The sequence below is a fragment of the Phocoena phocoena genome, chromosome 10, assembly GCF_963924675.1.
Source record: "Phocoena phocoena chromosome 10, mPhoPho1.1, whole genome shotgun sequence".
NCBI lineage: Eukaryota > Metazoa > Chordata > Mammalia > Artiodactyla > Phocoenidae > Phocoena > Phocoena phocoena.
Genome location: NC_089228.1, coordinates 11,834,152 through 11,853,955, shown reverse-complemented (window position 1 = coordinate 11,853,955; position 19,804 = coordinate 11,834,152). Strand labels below are relative to the sequence as shown.

General features: G+C 39.6%; 1 protein-coding gene across 1 annotated transcript in view; it reads right to left on the bottom strand.

The window, feature by feature from the left end:
- Window positions 1-562: 562 nt before the first annotated feature.
- Window positions 563-19,804, bottom strand: part of SUMF1 (sulfatase modifying factor 1) — a 112,233-nt gene continuing 92,991 nt past the window's right edge. The window contains exons 8-9 of the mRNA XM_065884889.1: window positions 10,815-10,874; window positions 563-1,662 (exon numbers count right to left, since the gene is read on the bottom strand). Of these exons, the coding sequence (XP_065740961.1) occupies window positions 1,552-1,662; window positions 10,815-10,874 (171 nt within the window). The 3' untranslated portion in view covers window positions 563-1,551. The remainder of the gene's footprint in view (window positions 1,663-10,814; window positions 10,875-19,804) is intronic.

The following is a 19,804-nucleotide window of genomic DNA, read 5'->3' as shown; positions in this document are numbered from 1 at the left end:
AAATGTGGCCAAACACCCCAGCAACACAACTGTTTCTCAGGATAAATGTTCTAACATTAGGAGGCTAGGTGCAAAAGTAGCAATCAGGAGTTGGCTGAACATTTAAGAATATTATGTGACTTAGTTTTTGAACAACCAACATAAAAACAAGCCTCTCCTTTCAAATGACATGCTAGAAACAAACGTGGGGTCTTCAAGGACTGGGGAATCAGGCTGGGATCGTGATGACAGGGACCTCTGGTTGGAAGCCATCACTCTAAGTCAAGGTGCCTTCCTGGCATGTGAAGCAGCTGTTGCGTTTCACAGGATGGAGGCACCGCCCTTGACCTTGTCTCATCTACTGAGGCACGAAGAAGCACGGTCATAATTAGGTTCCTGGCAGAACAGCCTTGCCTTTTGGAATAAAAATTCCCACAAACTGCTCAAATATCCAAGTTATCAAATAGCTAAACAACAAGAAAGTTTTCTAGCAAACAAAACACATACATATCGCAAAGTCATTTCTTTAAAAGAAAACATAATAGAGGGAAAGAGAAAAGGAAACAATGAGAGTGAAGCCTGATTTAGCAGATACCACTTTATTCGACACAGTGCATGATCTGAAGCATCTGACACTCCACAGCCAACGAGATTTCCTACTTCCCGATTACAAAGTACTGGATACCCTGAATACAGTTAATTCAAGGTTCTTGGTTTTTTTTCTCCTACATTTAGAATTAAGCAGGTTTCTCCATGTAGCAAACATTTCACATTCACCAAAGGCTTTGGGGAGAGGGGGAAATAGGGCTTGTAACTGCCCCCCGAACCAAAGGCACTTAATGTTAAAATATAAAGCACAGTAAAGTCACCTCACAGACATCCCTGCGTGTTCAGATTGCTGAACTTGAGCGCACCATCACTGGCCCAAGTGGGATTCATTATAACAATGTAAAAGACACTGATTTCCTTGAAAAAACAAAGTGCAGTATGAATATAAAGACCCATCACCGCCACCCCCCTCATTCTTTTCTGAAAATAATATACAAGAGAACGATTATTTTACACGATTAGTATTACCCAAGGTTCACACATGGGAAAAAACAGCTAAAAAATAACCTGCCATAAACTCTCACTATGAAATCACAATAGAATCTGATATATTCAGACAATCTGCGAGTTGGGAGACAGCCTCAGAGATCATGTTGTGCATCCCCTCACTGGACAGATGAGGTCACTGAGGCCCAGGAAGGTCAAGTGTGGGACCCTGGGGTCTAACCCAGGGGCAGAGCCTGGGTAGAACGCAGACCTCCTGAGGCCTAGTTCAGGGTGCCCTCCACCGCCCTCCTCTGTAAAAGACTCCAAAAGTAAAACATGAAACGCACCACACAATAAAGCACACTTGCTGATGCAGGTCAGCTATTTGGTCTCGCCACACGGTTCCTTTGGCCATTGGGCAGGTATGTAACCCACCTGGGGGTGGGAGTTCTTCACACGAGGTTGTTCAGCCTTCTGAGGGAAGCCGCGTACAGGTTAGACACGACTTCTCCGATTCAGAAAGGCTCTTCGTGGCTGTTAGCCTGTGGTGGGCGGGTGGGCGGCTGCACAGCGGAATCCCAGATTCGAAGCGGAGCTGTCAGGTGTGTTCTGGCTTCGAGCAGCACAGCGATACCTGTAGCAGTAGGACTTTGCGGAGAGAACCAGACACATGAGTGCTCTTGGACTCTGGGCTGAAGGCTCTCAACTGTCAGACTGACGTTGTGCCCAAGTACCAACTGTAGAGAGTTATGCCTATCTGCAGACCGTGCCTGCCCTACAGGCACCCGCCTCCTGCACATTTAGCAGCTATGTTTCCGAAAAGGGTAGCACATTGAGAGCTCACCACGTTATCCAGTGTTCTGTTATAAACGTGACTAGATATAGTACAAAGATGTTGGTGTGAGTATTACTTAGAACAGTTTAAAAAAATGTAACAACCAATGGTTACATAAGTTACGGTGCATCCATAATTTAGACTAGTAAGCAGCCATTAAAAGGCATGTTTTCATGTAACATTTAATGACAGGAATTTCTCAGGATACAATCTTAAATGAAAAAGTCAGAATACAAAACTGTATATGTGCTATGATCTCAATCTAGATAATCACGTACGCCAAAGAAAAGCAGACTGGAAGATTCAAAATGCACCATAATCCGAACCGTAGTTATCCTCAGGCAGTGGGGTTTCAACTTTCCGATGATAACTATGTATTACTTTTATAATTTAAAAAGTTATTTGCACATTTAGAATAGCATTTGACAAGTAGACAAGAAACCAAGTAATAAAGCTAAATGGCAATTGAGAAAATATTAAGAGCAACATCAAGATATTATTTACTATCCAACAGGTTGGCAAAAAATTGAACAGTAAGCCCAGGAACATCAAGAGTAGGAAAGGCTGTGGAAAACATTTTTTCTTAATACATTGCTTTTGGAGTTTAAATCATAGTAATTCATAAAGCTATGTATCTTTGTGTGGGGAACTTGTTTGGTATTGTTTTATTTTATAAGAGCAGAGTATGGTATATACATATGCACAAACACATAGACATCAAGCTCTCCAGGCATGGTGCTAGGTGCCTTCATCACTTATTTGATTTGATCATAATGGCCAGAGGGATTAAATGAGTTACCCCAGATGACACAGTTGTTAAAAGAAGTAGAATTCGAACCCAGGTCTAACTGTGGTGTGCTTGCCTGCTTAGCAACAGTCGATACCCGTAGATGGAAAGGCATCATAACTCATGATTCTGTCCCACCCCTGTTATAGCCCCCTGCATGTACACATCAGGGAAAGCCTAACACATATCCCTGGTCACCTACTAGATAGTCAGTGAATAACCACAGATGACTTGATTCAAACACTTCAAAAGCTTCCACGTTCCAAAAATAACCATGCATGGAACTCTTATGTCCTAAGATCTTTGATCAAAAATAACAGACAATGAAAATAAACTAGTTACCCTGTGTACCAAGAGCATCAACTCTGAGTGGGCCCTGGGAAACTCAAGTCCCCACCGCTGGTTAAAGAAACTGCACAAAGAATCATGTAGAGTAACTTTGGACCTCATGAAGCAGAGAGAATTTGTGGAGGGGCAAAATAGGTCAGTATAAAAGAGGTTTTTTTTTTTTCCTTAATTCTTATTATTCTCCTTTCTCTCACGAAAGGTGAATGTTTCTAATCTTCATAAAAATTATCTCTAGAGCTGACAAAGGAATTCTCTGGAGCATTTCCACCATGAAAAAAAAAACAAAACACATGGTGCTCTGTCTTTTATAGATAGCAAAACAGTAGCAACCAATTTTCTCCTTTTCCCTGTGGCCAGTGAAGAATGTAACACCATTACCAATATTCAGGCAGGCAGAGGGAAAATGAATAAAAAAATATGCCTGAAATAATGAAAGACGTGATGGCATCTGCTACTACCTGTGATTGGGATGCGATGGAAGCTCTAAAATGACTAGAGGTGACCATGCAGAAAGACACGGCAGAAGCTTTGTTCCATGTAGGGCCTACTCACTGGGCTGCTGTGAAGCAAGGTGCTTTGGCATTTTTAGAATCAAGCTGCTGTGGATAATGCAGGGCCCCATGCTCTCAGTGTGTGCAGTGAATTCCACATGCGAGCAAGAATCGAGTTTGGGGCAGGGGGGGCAGGCAGTCAGACAGGGACATTCTTGTTCCATAACTGGACCACACATGACAAAAAACAATCAAGCGTTTCCTGATCGCCTCCTGTGCGCACTGTCCCACTGGAGATCACAGGCTGGTTGAGGAAACAATGATTACACATCAAAAAGCTACAAAACAAGCTAGGATTAAAAGATTCTGAGGTTACTATTAATTCAGGGGAGGAAATGGTCACTAAATGTCTAATTTTTTAGGAAAGACTTTTGAAGGCAGAACTTGGCCAGAGCGGGATTTACGTGATTATGGCAGTGGTCTTCCGACTTGAGTATACAGAAGAATAGCCTGGAGAGCTCATGTAAATACCTATTCCTAGGCCACAAACCCAGGGATCCTGATTCAGTAAGTCTGGTGTGGGTTCCAAGAATCTGCATTTCTAACCAGCTTACAGGTGCTGCTAATGCTACGGGCCCATGGACCACAAACTGAGTAGCACTGATTTACAGGACTTAGAAACAAGGAAAGAAGGTATGTTAAGTGGAGAAAACAATGACATCAGAGGCATGAAAATGGAAAAATTCAGGCAAGTGAAGAGGATAGCAAGGCCACAGCCTGAGAGTGTCAGAGCATGGTTTATTTATTCATTGAATATTTGAGAGTTTACAACATGCTAGATGTTATTCTGGGCACAAGGGAAGCAATGCGGAACAAAACAATGTACCCGTTATCGGGAAGCTTACATTCAACAAGGAGTTAAGTAGTCAGACAATAAATAAACGGATAAATTCAAGAGTGCTTCTGGCAGTGGTCAGCTTGGAAGAAAGTCACATAGGGAGAGAGGACTAGACGTGACTAGGTGCTACTTAGATAAGGTGGCCGGGGAAGGCTCCTCTGATGAGGCGCTGCGAGAGCTGAGCCGCCCAAAAATTCAGAGAATGAGAATTCCAGGCAAAAGCAATGAGTGGTACAGAGAGGATAAATGATAAAAAGCAGGAAACGTGGGTGGCTAAATAGGATGGAGTCACATTAAAGGTGGTCTACTTGGCAGAAAGAGGTTGGGCTTGACACAGGTGGAAATTGTGACAAACATTTTACTAATTTACTCACCTGAAAAGGCAAAATCCAAGGCTCATTAGCTATTTAACCTTAGGCAAAGCCTTTCTGAATCTGCTCCCTCTTCCGATAAAATGGGGCTATTAATGGAATAATGTCAAAATGCTTCATCTTATCTTTACATGAAAAAGTAAAGCAGTAGACATATGGAGATTATTGTAATTGTTACTTTCTAATGAACACAACACTCTTAATTAAAAGAACTCACTTTGCCTGTCTTATCTGACCTCCTTGGGTTAACCTGCTTCCTTACTAAAACAAAAGCAGCTTCTCTGCAGGTCTTAGTGATCTTGTGTTGGGAAGATGATTCCTTGCCAGCATCTGAATACGGTTACGCATTTGCTACAAAAATAGGAAAATTATTTGTTATATAAATGGAAAAGGTGAAGGGGTATCTCTGGTGACAAGGCATAGGACTGAGGTCTTTGTCGGATGGCATAGTTCAATATGCAACTTGTCTCTCAAATTATATAACAAACTGTTTTAAAATTTGGTTTCCATATGCCACAAAATGCAGGCTGTAGCAACTGTGACGAATTGTGCCTGCCTGGAGCACTGTGATCGGAAAAGAGATCCATGATGTATAAGAGATTATTGACCACAGTCATATTTGAAGGCCCTGGTACATACAGCATCATCCCATTTTGGGAAGAAAAAATAAAAGTGCACCGAAGAGTTTGGTAGAATACTATTAACAGTTTTCTTCAGAAAGCAGCGTGAACGATTTTTTTCATTTTTCTGTTTATTATTTATTTTCTAATTTTTATGCAATGAAAATGTTTTGCTTACATAACAAAAAAGCTTAAAATCAGTGACAACAAAAAGAGCTAGTCCTTTTTTGGATCATAGCAGTACCTAAAGTCTTCCATTAACCTAAATGATGAAGAACTAAACACTAAAAAGCAAGTCTCACTACAAGTTAGTGTTGAAAGGTCAGGACCATCACATGAGAAAACAGTCAATTGACATTATCATTCCACTGCAAATGCACTCATTCACTCAGCAAACATTTATTAATAAGTAGTTCATTTTAAATTCCAGTAATGGGTAACTAATGAAATACGTAATTAAAGAGAAAAATGGCCTGATTTCATATGTCCTCATTGCTCTTTCTTTTTTTCCAACTCTACTTTTAGCACTAAAAATGGTTATTAATGATGTTAGGTCTTTGTGGTTGAAATATGGGTCATTTTATTAATTAAGAACAGAGGTAGTAGTGAGGGCCTATTTTAGCCCCATTTCATCAAAATGGCTAATTACTTTGTGAAACTGACCTCGATATCTGCACTAAGAATATGATCCTGGATTCAAGAACAATTCATTTAAGATAATGGCTTACCAGCCTTGGGGCTCTGAAGTCAAGTGGGACGGCAATATGGTTTTTATGAGAGGAAGACTTTTAGGGATAAAGAACAGTTTTAAGGTAATTGTAGCTCATTATGAACAAAATGATTATAGAAAAATGACACAGCAGAACTCAGGTCTCTCAATTTCCCATCCATTGCTCTTGCCACTGACACTTGGACAACTCCTTTTGCTACTAATTTTGATGTAAAATGGTGGGGTTGAGGGGGTAAGGGAGTGAGGATTTCGTCAATGTTGTAGGTTGGGCTAAAGATCCCACAGAGATTAATCTAACAACTTCAAGAAAGACTAGTATTTCTTGAGTACTTACCATGTGAACTGTTCTAAGAACTTCACATGTATTAAGTGACTTAATCCTCTCAATAATCCTGAGGTAGGTATTATTGCATACACAATAATATATATATATGTATACACAAGGAAAAAACCGACACACAGGTGTGGTAATAGTGTGCCTAAGGTCACATGGTTTGTAACTGTGAATCCAGGACTACAGTCTTTTCAGTCCCATTCCAGAATCTGTGCTCTTAACACCATGTTGACTCATAGTTGTTCTTTCTGTGCCTCGTCTCCTTACTGAAGCTATACTTTGGATGGACTTTCAAAAAATCAAAAATAATAATCAGAGCTTACTTTAGTCATGCAAACTGGCCCTGGGCCACGATCAAAAGTCAGTCACCTTCTAAGCAAGGTGATTTTTTTTTCAAAATGAATTACATTATTCTTTTCTCTTTTTATTGATTTTCTTTCTTTTACTGATTTTTACCTGTGCTACAGTAATCATTTCCAGGATTCTGCCTATCTAGTTAGCAGTTCATTAGTTGGTTTTTATTCAAAAGAGAAAATGGGGGAAAATAATCTTATTATAATAAAGATGATGATTAAGAATGATGGTGTTAGCAGCAACTAACTTACGGAGACTTTACCATGAGCTAGGCACTGTACCAAGTGCTTATTTACTTTGCTGCATTTATTCCTCGTAAGAACCTTACAATAGGTGCAGTTATGATGTACATTTTACAAGTGTGAAAACTGAGGCTTAGAAAGGTTAAGTAATTTGCCTAATGTTACAGGCAAGGACTAGCAAAGAACGGTTACAGAACTCCAACCCAGATCTAATTCTAGAGTCCATATCTTAATATACTTAGTGGCAGTTAAAACTGCCACTCTTAATCTAGTGTAAAGAACAAGCACTAAAAGTAATTCACAGCCAACACTACGCTGTTTTCTTGACTACACCAAAATAACCAGGCTGAGGTTAAAAACCTACATCATCTACAATTAACTTGACCAAAGATCCTAGAGCTGCCGTTTCTCTCTGGAAAATCTTGTGGATCCCACTCAGTTTTGTCACTCTGCTATTCTCTTTTCTGGAATACTCTCTCCATCACTCTGAGCCTGACTAAATTAAAACTTATCCTTCAGGGTGACTAAGAAAAGTTAAAGATGTATAATATAAACTCTAAATCAGCCACAAAATTTTTAAAATAAAGAGTTATAGCTAATAAGCCAAAGGAGAGACAATGAAGTGATAAAAAAACACTTAATCCAAAAAAAGAAAAAAAAAAAAGCAAAAGGAAAAGAACAGATGAGACAAAGAGAAAAACAAATATCAAGACAACAAATTTAAATCCAGCCATATCAACAATCACATTAAATGTAAATGGTCTAAACAGCAAGTGAAAAGGCAAAGTTTATGTCAATAAATTCATTAACTCAGCTGAAATGGACAAATTCCTTGAAAGACACAAACTCCCAGAGCTTAATCAAGAACAAACAGATAATCTGCACAACCCTGTAGCTATTAACTAAATTAAATGTATGGTTACAACTCTAGGCCCAAATGGTTTTCCTGGGGAAATTCTATCAGACATTTAAGGAAGAAAAATGCTAACTCTACATGAACTCCTCCCCAAAAAATTCAAGATGAGGGAATATTTCCCAAATCAATCTATGAAGCCAGCAATACACTGATACTAATATCAGACAGGAAAAAAAAACAAGAGACCAATACCAATCACGAACATATTTTAGCAAACTGCATCCAAAACATATACAAAGGATAATACATCATAACTAAGTGGATGTATTCCAGGAAGCCAAGGATGGTTTAACATTTGAAAACAGAAAATCAATGACTATAATTCACCATATTAACAGGCTGAAAAAGAAAAACCACATAAACATCTCAATAGCTTTAGAAAAAGCATCTGGCAAAATCCACATCCATTTCTGATAAAAAAAATTCTCAGAAATCTAGGACTAGAAGGAGACTTGCTCAAGCTGATAGACGGCATCTTTGAAAACGCTATAGCTTATATCATAGCTAATTTTGAAAAGTCAGATGTTTTTTCCCCTAAGATCAAAAATTAGGTAAGACTCTCTGTTCTTACCACTCCTATTCAACAATATACTGGAGGTTCTAGCCAACACAATACAGTAAGAAAAAGCAATAGAAGATATCCAGATTAAAAAGGAAGAGGTAAAATTGTCTATACTCACAGATGGTATAACCACTTATGTAGAAAATACAACACAATCTACAAAAACAACAGGGAGATCAACTCGATGCTTTCTGACGACCTAGAGAGATGGGATAGGGAGGATGGGAGGGAGGCTCAAGAGGGAGGAGATATGGGGATATATGTATACTTAGAGCTGATTCACTTTGTTGTACAACAGAAACTAGCACAACATTGTAAAGCAATTATACTCCAGTAAAGATATATATATATATATATATATATGAAGAATCTACAAAAACATCACTTATACAGATGAGTTTAACAAGGTTACAGGACACAACATAAATATACAAAAACCAACTGTACCATAAAAATGTATTTATTAAAAATATAGGGCTTCCCTGGTGGCACAGTGGTTGAGAGTCCACCTGCTGATGCAGGGGACACGGGTTCGTGCCCCGGTCCGGGAAGATCCCACATGCCGTGGAGCGGCTGGGCCCGTGAGCCATGGCCGCTAAGCCTGCACGTCTGGAGCCTGTGCTCCGCAACGGGAGAGGCCACAACAGTGAGAGGCCCGCATACGCCAAAAAAAATTTTTTTAAATATATATATAACATGTTAAAAGATATTTTAAAAGAATAAATTAAGAAGCTTATAAAAATTTTAAACATTTAAAATAAGCAAGAAAAATGAAATGTTAAAGTAGACACATTCATATGCATGGCACTGGAATATTTTGGTGTTCATGCTTAAAATGTTTTTTACAGGATTCATTTTCTCCACTTATTTGTGCAAAAAAAATCTTATGGTCTTTAATTCTTACAGAGTAAATGGACTCCCAATTATGAAAAGTGCCATATGTCAGACACATAACTGGTGGTAATTAGGGTTTTGAGATGCTCTTGTGCAAAAAGAGATTCACCTGTTTTTCATGAAAGTCTGGTTTCCCAGCAAGAGGATTCAGATACACCTGCAGCAACAGCTTGAATCAAAGGAAAAAAATCTGGGACTACAGACAGATGGGTATATGAACACTTAAAAGTACTGGGACAACCTAGGGCAATGCTTTTAATTTTAAATTAAAGTTAGAATTTTAAAGATAAATTTGTCCACATCTTGTTAGAAAGGTAAGTGTAAAGCATAAAGTGAACTCAACTCTATGAACTGCCACCTAAATAACTACACTAAAAATTCTAAGAAATGCAGAAGACACACACCCCTACGAACTCACAGATATACATAATTTAAATAGGTTCTCTTTAGGCCAGCGGCTCCCAAAATTTGATGTATGTTATGATCACCTTGAGAGCTTTAAAATCCTGATGCCCAGGTCACAATCCAGAAATATCAAGTCAGGATGAGGTGAGTGAGGAAATAGGCATGAATATCTTTTATAGATCCCAGATGATTCTAGTGTACAATAAAGTTTGAGAACCATTATTTTAAGGCAAAGTTTGACAATGCCTCCATTATCAAATTAATAACTTAATTTGGAGCCATTACAGTTTTAAGTCTCTAACTGCCTAAACTGACGGAATTACCATGGGAAGCTTCTTGTAATAACAATCTGCAAAATGCCATGTTTGCATAGAGATAGAAGTTGAAGTGCTAGATATACTAAAAATATATGATTTAAAGAAAAAAAGGGAGAGAAGTGGTATTCGATTTCTGAACTCCTTAAAAAGGTTACTCATGAAACACTGAGTTACTTCTACTCGCCAAGAACAACCAACTCTGACACTGAAATTATAGCCCAAAGAGAAGAATCATTCTCTGAGAGAGATGTTTATTCCACAAAGCACACACTATGTACCTAGAACACTTGGGATGTTTCCATTCCAGTATACCACAAACTACCCTCCATTTATAACTCAACTTAATCTCAACAGACAAGCCAGAAATTTACAGGAGTCTCAAAGAAATTAAGGGTGTGCTTCCAGACTTACATGCTGGAAACCAGATATACAGCTCACCCTGATTCATGGGACAACAAAGGTGTCTCAAAGGGTCAAGATACAACAGATGGAATATGGTTGACAACAGATCATTTACAACCTCTGCTTCCTGAACCACTTTTCCCCATGCCTGTGCACAAACTTTTCTTTTTCTGGCGTTGATGGAGATAGTTATGTATTAACAGAAGTGGATGAGACATCTTGGGGCTAATGTTTACAATGGATCCATAAACCTGCTGTTAGAACACCAAAACAGAGTTTAGTGACTTGACTTACCTTATGGCACATGTAGGATCCACCTTTCTTCACCCGGTCTTTCCCAGAAGGGGGGCCTTTCTGTGGATGAAGAGAACTCGTTAGTCCATAAAGCACAGCTGTCCCTCCCACAGTCAGAGGGTCTATTTTAGTCCAACCAGCTCTCACATGGTTGCCTAAAGTCTCCACATGCATTTCTGCCCCTGGGTCTTGCACCTGCACCCATGCACCTTCTCGAATGTCCATCTTTCCAAATCCTACATCTTCTGAGGTCCAGCTCAAGTTCCGACTATTTGGTGAACTCTTTGGGACTGCCTTAAGCAATCCAAACCCCTACAGTGTTTCCTACCTAGATGACTAATGAGCTGCTTTGCAGCACCTCTTACATCACCTTCTCACACTGATGGGCAAATTTATCCTGCATTATAACCGGCCAGCTCAACTAGACTGGCAAGCCTCTTTGAATTATGTTTTTAAAATCCTACTGTGCAACACCTAATAAACCCTTTGCTGACTGAATAAACGGATATGCTTTTTACCTTTAAAAAAATTTTAGGTCAGGTTTACTGAGGTATACTTTATATACAGTAAACTTTTATACTTTTAAAACTTTTAAATGCACACTTCTGATGAGTTTTGACAAGTGTATAACCACCACCACAATCAAGATATAGAACATAGTTTATCTTTTTCAAAAAGATTTATACAGTATTTATTATGAACCAAGTAGGGTTCTAAGTATTCTGCAAATATTAACTCATGTAATTTCTGTAACAACTTCTGAGATTAAGCAAATGCGAGAACAAGGATTCACACCAAGGCAGCCTGGCTCAAGAGTTTAGAGACCAAGAGTATAGGAAATTGGGCAAGGCCTAAAAGAAAGCAAGAAGGAACAGTGGCGGGACTTTCCTGGTGGCTCAGTCATTAAGAATCCGCCTGCCAATGCAGGGGACATGGGTTCGAGCCCTGGTCTAGGAAGATCACACATGACGCGGAGCAACTAAGCCTGTGCGCCACAGCTATTGAGCTCGCACTCTAGAGCCCTTGAGCCACAACTACTGAGCCCATGCGCCATGATTACTGAAGCCCATGCGCTCTAGGGCCCATGTGCCACAGCTACTGAGCCCGTGTGCTACACCTACTGAAACCTGTGCGCCAAGAGCCCGTGCTCTGCAACAAGAGAAGCCACCACAATGAGAAGCCCCGGCACCTCAACAAAGAGTAGCCCCCACTCACCGCAACTAGAGGAAGCCCGCACACAGCAATGAAAACCCAACGCAGGCCAAAAAAAAAAACAAAAAAAAAGAAGGAACAGTGGCTACCACTGCAATGAGAACTGGAGGCAGAAAAAGCCAGCCAAGAGGTAAGACTATTACCTCTAGAGAGGGCTCTGGATAAATGTGCAATGCAAATGAACACCGTAAAGCTGCCAGGACAAAAGCCCCATCATCAGGTAAGCCATGCAAAGAGTATTTGAGAGTTACCAGTAAACTCCTACAAACCAGAGCCACATCTGGGAAGTCTGAGGGGGATAAGAATTTTTTGATTTTCCTTTGTTATGCAAGAAGTCAACTAATCATACAGCTGCCTGTTCTTTGCTTACTGAGAATAAGAGAAGGTTGAACAGAGCCTCCTATCTTAGTTTTCCTTTTGCTTGTCAAAGGCCCAGACGTCAGTGGCAGAAGTTAAAAGAACCATGTTTTCTCCAAGCATGGCTAACACACTGACTCGCAAATGTCAACTTGTGGGCACAAGTTCATGTTTTCTTCTAAGCCAGGTACTTAAAAGCTGTCAAAGACCAAGCCACTGGTTATTTTTCATTCCACTGCAAGGCCACAGTATTTCCATGGCCTTCAATGTTTTATGTTACATTAACAAACTTTTATTGATTAGAAATGGGCAAGCTATAATTGAGAGGAGCTACATGTGAAAATAATGACTTCACAAAACAGCATCCTTCCCAGGAGTAACTGGAATCTGACAGCCATTACAACAGAATCTGCTGGGTGAGTTTATCATTCTATAAAAGCAGCATAATCACCAAGAATTCACTGAAGCAGAAATGAAAGCACTTAAAGCTGTGTAGCTATCCCATAGAATGGCTGCTCTCTCCTACACTAAATTTCTTGCTTGGGGATTCTTGCGTTACCCTGCTTCAGGGGGGTCTCTGCATGCTGGGTTACAATGGAAAAAATGACAGTGTAAATGCTGATTACAGTATCTGCTATCATGCAAGATTAAATTCTTTTGTCAAGTTAGATCCAAGAACAAGAAAAAGGAGCTGATTTGCCAACAGGAAGGAGAACAGAACAGTTCCCTTTCACCACCAGCTCCAATGAAGGAAGTCTACAACCAATAAAAGTGACACTCATCAAAGTGACCCAAGCACTCATGAGAGTCATCCTGGGCTGACAGGACCACAGCAGTTAACACAGTCCTCTAGGTGGCTGCTCATCTGGTCCTTATAAATAAAACTATTTTTGCCAGAAAACAACATGATGTAGGATCAGCTACATCTGTTTGAAATGCTTACCACTTTGCAAAAAAAAACCCAGAAAAATTACTCGGAGTGTGTAGTGGGTTGAATACTGTCCCCCCAAATTCATGTTCACTCAGAGCCTCAGAATGTGACCTTATTTGGAAATAGGAACTTTGCAGATTTGTAATTTTCTGTATTAGTTAAGATGAGGTCATACTGGATTAGGGTGAGCCCTAAATCCAATGACTGGTGTCCTTATAACAGGAGGAGAGGACACAGAGAAGGCCATGTAAAGATGGACGCAGAGACTGGAGTGATGCAGCTACAAGTCAAAGAATGCCAAGGATTCCGGGGAACTGCCAGAAGCTAGGATGAGACAAGGAAGGATTCTAGAAACTCTGAAGTGAGTATGGCCCAGCCAGGACCTTGGTCTCAGACTTCTAGCCTCCAGAACTAAAAGAATAAATTTCTGTTGTTTCAAGCCACCAAGTTTGTGGTCATTTGTTATGGAAGCCCTAGGAAACTAACATAAGAGGGAAATGTCTCCATTTCTTTTCATTAAGGAAAGGATCGATAAATCAAAATTAACGTTGTCTCTCATGATCAAGTTTGTTACTGCAGGTTAAAACAACTTGAGAGGGCTTCCCTGGTGGCACAGTGGTTGAGAGTCCGCCTGTCGATGCAGGGGACACGGGTTCGTGTCCCGGTCCGGGAAGATCCCACATGCTGCGGAGCGGCTGGGCCCGTGAGCCATGGCCGCTGAGCCTGCACGTCCGGAGCCTGTGCTCCGCAACAGGAGAGGCCACGACAGTGAGAGGCCTGCGTACCGCAAAAAACATAAAAAATGAAAAAATAATAAAACAACTTGAGAAGCTACCGACGGTAGTGTCAATACGTCACCTCTCTGCCTGTATACTTGGCAAGAAGAGAGGCTGCCGTGCCACACAACCTGCACCACCAGTACTCAAGAATCTAAGTAAAAATACACACTGAACACAGAGACCCTGATCAGAAACAGACAAGAACCCACGTGAATGTTGTCTCCAAAGGGACTACTACCAATAACTGCTCTACTCCCAGACAGCAAAATACGAACAGGTCTCTAATGCTTGGATGATTGCAAGGACAGGAAGAAAAACAATTTCAAAAGCAGGTTTCTAAATGTTAGCCCCATTAATCTCAAAAGGCTAAGCAAGGTGCATCTCAGGTTCTCAGGACAAGAGTTGAAGGAGTAATGCTCCGAGTGCTAGTGCAGGGGAACAAAGCCTCATCTAAAACACCTCGGAAGGCACAGAAGTCCTTAGTGATGAAACAAATCCACAGCAGATGCCACAGGACCACTCCTCAGCAAGACTGGCTTGTTGAATGAGGAGTAAGCCTGCAGGAAGAGGGCTGACCAATGTGCTGGGGCTGGCCAGGTCGTTCTTCACAGGAGCATAAACAACGACATTTTATGTAGTCAAGAGATACGCTTCCCTTTCCCTCCGTGTCATATGTAATACAACAACAAGGACAGCAAAAGAGGGAACAGAGCGTCTGACAAATTTTCATCAGTCAGCAAAGAGACAGAAAGCACTTCTTTTAAACCGTGTGTGATGAAATCCATAGTGAGGAACACTAAGCAGCTGTTAATAAGAATGAGGCACTTCTGTATGAGTATATGGTACTGTCACTTTCACGTAGAAAATGACACGGAATCAAGCATTTATTCTGATTTTCTTATACGTTGTGCCCCAGCGGGGAGTTGATTACCTGGAGTGAGCATCTGGCCCTGGGGCACAGGAGGGTGCCTCACCCCACACGGGTCAGGCATGCACTCGTCCGTATGTGGTCATTTTCATTCACTTCAGTGTATGGTTTGACCCATGGATTATTTAGAAGTGTGTTTATTGTCCAAGTGTTGGACATTTTCCTATTTTATTTCTGTTACTGATTTCTAGTTTGATTCCACTGCAGTTGGAGAACACACTCTGTGTGACTTCAATTTTTCAAAATTTGTTGAGGTTTATTTGATGGTGCAGGATAGGGTCTATCTTGGTATATGCTCCATGACTACTTGAAAAGAAGGGGTATTCTGCTGTTGTAGGGTAGAGTGTTCTACAAATGTCAATTAGATCCCATTGGTTGATGATATTGTTGAGTTCTTCTATATCCTTGCTGATTTTCTATGTAATTGTACCATCAATTGTTGAAAGGAGCATTACAGTCTCCACCTACAATTGCAGGTTAGTCTATTTCTCCTTTCAGTTTTGTTAGTTTTTGTTTCATATGTTTCAGCTCTTTTCACTGGGGCATACGTATTTGGTATTACTATGTCCTCTTGGTAGATTAACCATTTTATCATTACACAATGTCCTTCTCTGACTCTGGTGATTTTCTTTGCTTTGAAGTCTACTTTATATGACATTAATACAGCCATTCCGGCTTTTTTCTGATTAACGTTTACCTAAAACATCTTTTCCCATCATTTTGTTTTCAACCTATTTATCATTATACTTGAAGTGAGTTTGTTGTAGACCGTATACAGTTAGGTTATGTTTTTTAATCCACTCTGCCAATGTCTTTTAATTGATGTATTTAGACCATTGAGCTTTTAATGAAATTATTGATATCTAAGCACTTAAGACTGTCATTTTATTTTTTGGATTTTGTCTGTTCTCTATTTTTTTTTTTGTTTTCTTTTTTCTGCCTTCCTGTGGGTTACCTGAACATTTTTTTAAAGAAATTCATTTTTATTTACCTATAATGCTTTATCACAGTTTTATATATATATAAATACATACACAATATATTTATAAATATATAACAAATATATAATATATATTAATATATAAATATTAACTATATAAAACACATTTCATATTTTTATTAAAATATGTGGATATATTTTATATACAGTTATATATAAAATATTACGTTTATATATATTTTAAATATTTTATATATATTTACATTTATATATATATACATATAACTGTATATGTCTACTGGTATTATTTTACCAATTCCAGTGAAGTATAGAAAATTTACCTCCCTTCACAACCCTCTAGCATCCCGTTTATAATTGCATTAAAAACTTCCTCTAAATACATTTAGAAACACATCAACGTTATAATTTCTGCTTCAACCATCAAACAAAACCTAAAAATCTTGGGAGAAGGACAGCCTACTGTATGCACCCGTATTTCTCCTTACTATGTTCCTTCTTCCATCCTGATGTTCAAAGGGTCTTTCTGTAATCATTTCCTTTCTGCTTAGTGAACTTCCTTTAGACATTCATTTAGGATAGGTCTGCTGGTGACAAATTCTCCTGTTTTCTTTCATTTGAAAACGTCTTGATTTCCTCCTATTCGTAAAAGACATTTCACTAGATAAAGCATTCTGGGTTGGCAGTTCTTTCAATACTTAAAAAATATCATGCCCATAGGGAATACAGGGGAAAAGTATCATGCCATTTCTTCTGCCCTTTATTAGGGTCTCTGATGAGAAACCCACTGTCATTCACACTGGCCTTTCCCCTATAGATAAGGTATCAGTTTTCTCTGGCTGCTTTCAAGATTTCTCTCTGTCTCCTGTTTTCAGAAGTTTAATTATGATATGTCTTGGTATGGGTTTCTTTGGGATGATCCTATTTAAGGTTCACTTAGCCTCTTGACTACAGGTTTAATCTCCTCCCAAATTTGGGAAGTTGGCAGCCATTATTTCTTTGAGTACTCTTTCAGCCCCATGCTCTTGGCCCTCTCCGCTGAGACTCCCACGACACAAATGACCACCTAGAGGGGTAGGATAGGGAGGGTGGGAGGGAGATGCAAGAGGGAGGAGATTTGGGGATATATGTGTATAGCTGATTCACTTTGTTATAAAGCAGAAACTAACATACCACTGTAAAGCAATTATACTCCAATAAAGGTGTTAAAAAAATTTTAAGTTTAAGAAATAAAATAAGAAAAAAAATGCTAGATGATCTTTTTACAGTCACAAAGGTCCCTGAGGCATCATTCATTCATTCATTCATTTTCTATTTTCTCTCCATCATTCAGATTGAATAATTTGTTTCTGTTTTCTTTCCCCCTCTGATTTTTTCCCCCTCTGTCCCTTCTATTATGCTACTGAACCAATTCACAAAGCTTTATTTTGGTTATTCTATTTTTCAGTTCTAAAATTTGCCCTTAGTTCCCATTTATACTATTTCTTTTCTGAAGTTTTTTTTTTTTTTTTTTGCTCAGTACGCGGGCCTCTCACCGCTGTGGCCTCTCCCGTTGTGGAGCACAGGCTCCGAACGCGCAGGCCCAGCGGCCATGGCTCACGGGCCCAGCAGCTCCGCAGCACGTGGGATCCTCCCGGACCGGGGCACGAACCCGTGTCCCCTGCATTGGCAGGCGGACTCTCAACCACTGCGCCACCAGGGAAGCCCTTTTCTTAAGTTTTTATTCTCTTTTTTCATTTGTTTCAAGAATGTTCATAATTGCTCACTTAAGTATTTTTATCATGGCTGCTTTAAAATCTTTAGCTAAATGGGTAATTCTAACATCTCTGTCATTAGTGTTAGTATCGATTGTCTTTTTTTCATCTCGTTTGGTGTCTCCCTGGTTCTTGATATGACAAGTCATTATTCACTTGAAACCTGGATAATGTTTATGTTACAAGACTCTGGCTCTTATTTAAATATTCTGTTCCCCTGGCTTTCTTTGACGCCACATTGGCAGGGGAGGGGAGGGAGCCATCTCGTTACTGCCAGGTGGAAGCAGAAGTCTGGGTTCCCCACTCAGCCTCCACTGACACCTCCTGAGGGATGCTCATTACTAGAGAAGGTGAGAGTTTTGGCTCCCCACATGGTAGCCACTTACACCATGGAGAGGGGTGGCCTCATTACTGCCAGGCAACTATGAAAGGCCTGGCACCCCACCTGGCCTTCTCTGACACCACCCTAGCAGAGGTATTATGTCACCTCAATATAGCCTCACGAGGGTGCAAGTATAGGCTCCCCACCCTGGCCTTTGCAGGCGTGAGAAAACACAGTTTTTTTCTGTCATGCTTAGATGGAGTAGGGTGGTTTACTGACTAGAAGTTTTCAGTATTGCTAAACTGTCCATTTCCTATTTCCCCTTTGGCTAGAGAGAGCAGGCTTTTCTTGGGACTTTTTTGGTTTACATTCCCTGGCATTTGCTGGCTTCTTCAGCTCCAAGTTTGGGATATATGAGGCCAAAAGAAAATCCATGGAACTCACCACCATGTCATTCCTGGGGTCCCAAGGTCTGCAGCTACTCTGCCTTCTTTTCGCTCTTCAGGGACTTATGTTCCTTTTCTAGGTAGCATCCGGAGTTTTAATTGTATTTAGCGAGAAGAAGAGGGAAATGTATGTCTACTCCATTTTCCCAGAATCAAGTCAGACTTCCTTCACATTCATTTTTAAACGATAGTTTTGCTACATATAGAAGTCTTAGCTAATAGTTGTTTTTTTCTAGCTCTTTGACTGTATCATTCCACCATTTTCTGACTTCCACTGTTTCTGATGAGAAAGCAGTCATTAATCACATCATTGTTGTCCTGTATGTGATAAAGTGCTTTTCTCTTGCTGTTTTCAAGATTTTCTCTTTGTCTTTCAGCACTGGGACTATGACATGTCTAGGTATATTTCTCATTTGTGTTTATCCTAGTTGAAGTTCACTGAATTTCTTGGAACTGTAGATAATTTTCATCAAGTTTGGTAAGTATTTAGATCATTTCTGCAAAAATGTTTTGTCCCTTTCTCTCTCCCCTCTCCATCTGGGACTCCTATTACACATGTGTTGAAATTATGTTGAAATGTTTGATACTGTCACACAGGCCTCTGCTGATCTGTCTCCAATTTTTTTTCCTCTCTGTTCTTTGGTTTGGAAATTTTCTCTTGATTTACCTTCAAGTTCACTAATTCTGCCATCCTACCATTTCTAATCTGCTATCAAGTTCATCTAGGGAACTCTTCATTTCGGTTATTATAATTTCAATTCTAGAAATTTCACTTGGTTCTTCTTTTATCATTTCCATTTGTCTGTTGTGTTTGTCTGTGATTTGTTGATCCACATTGTATTTTTTATCAATTCTCTGAATATATTTTCCCTTAATCCTTTAAACATAATAGCTGCTTTTAAGTCTTTGTTAAATCCAGTATCTGTGATTACTCGGTTTCTATTTAACTAATCTTTTTCCTTGGTATTGGTCACAGTTTCCTGTTTGCATGTTTATTGCTTTTTAGGTGAAAAGAAGACATTTAGGTTATTTATACACACACACATACACATATAAAATCCCCTCACTGGAATGATGTGGGGATTAAAAGAGAGAATGCATAGAAAGCACTGAGCAAATAATAAACAATAAATGTGCAGTCATTATTGTTTACTATTACACATTATTAGTTCATGACTAACTCAGACTTCCCGAAGGTGCCCATAAACCAAGTGGCGCGTAACCCAAAATTCCAAAACCACAGTGATAACTTGACCCATTTTTTCTAAGGCCAAAACCCCCAAAAGGAGTCTAAGTTCTAATA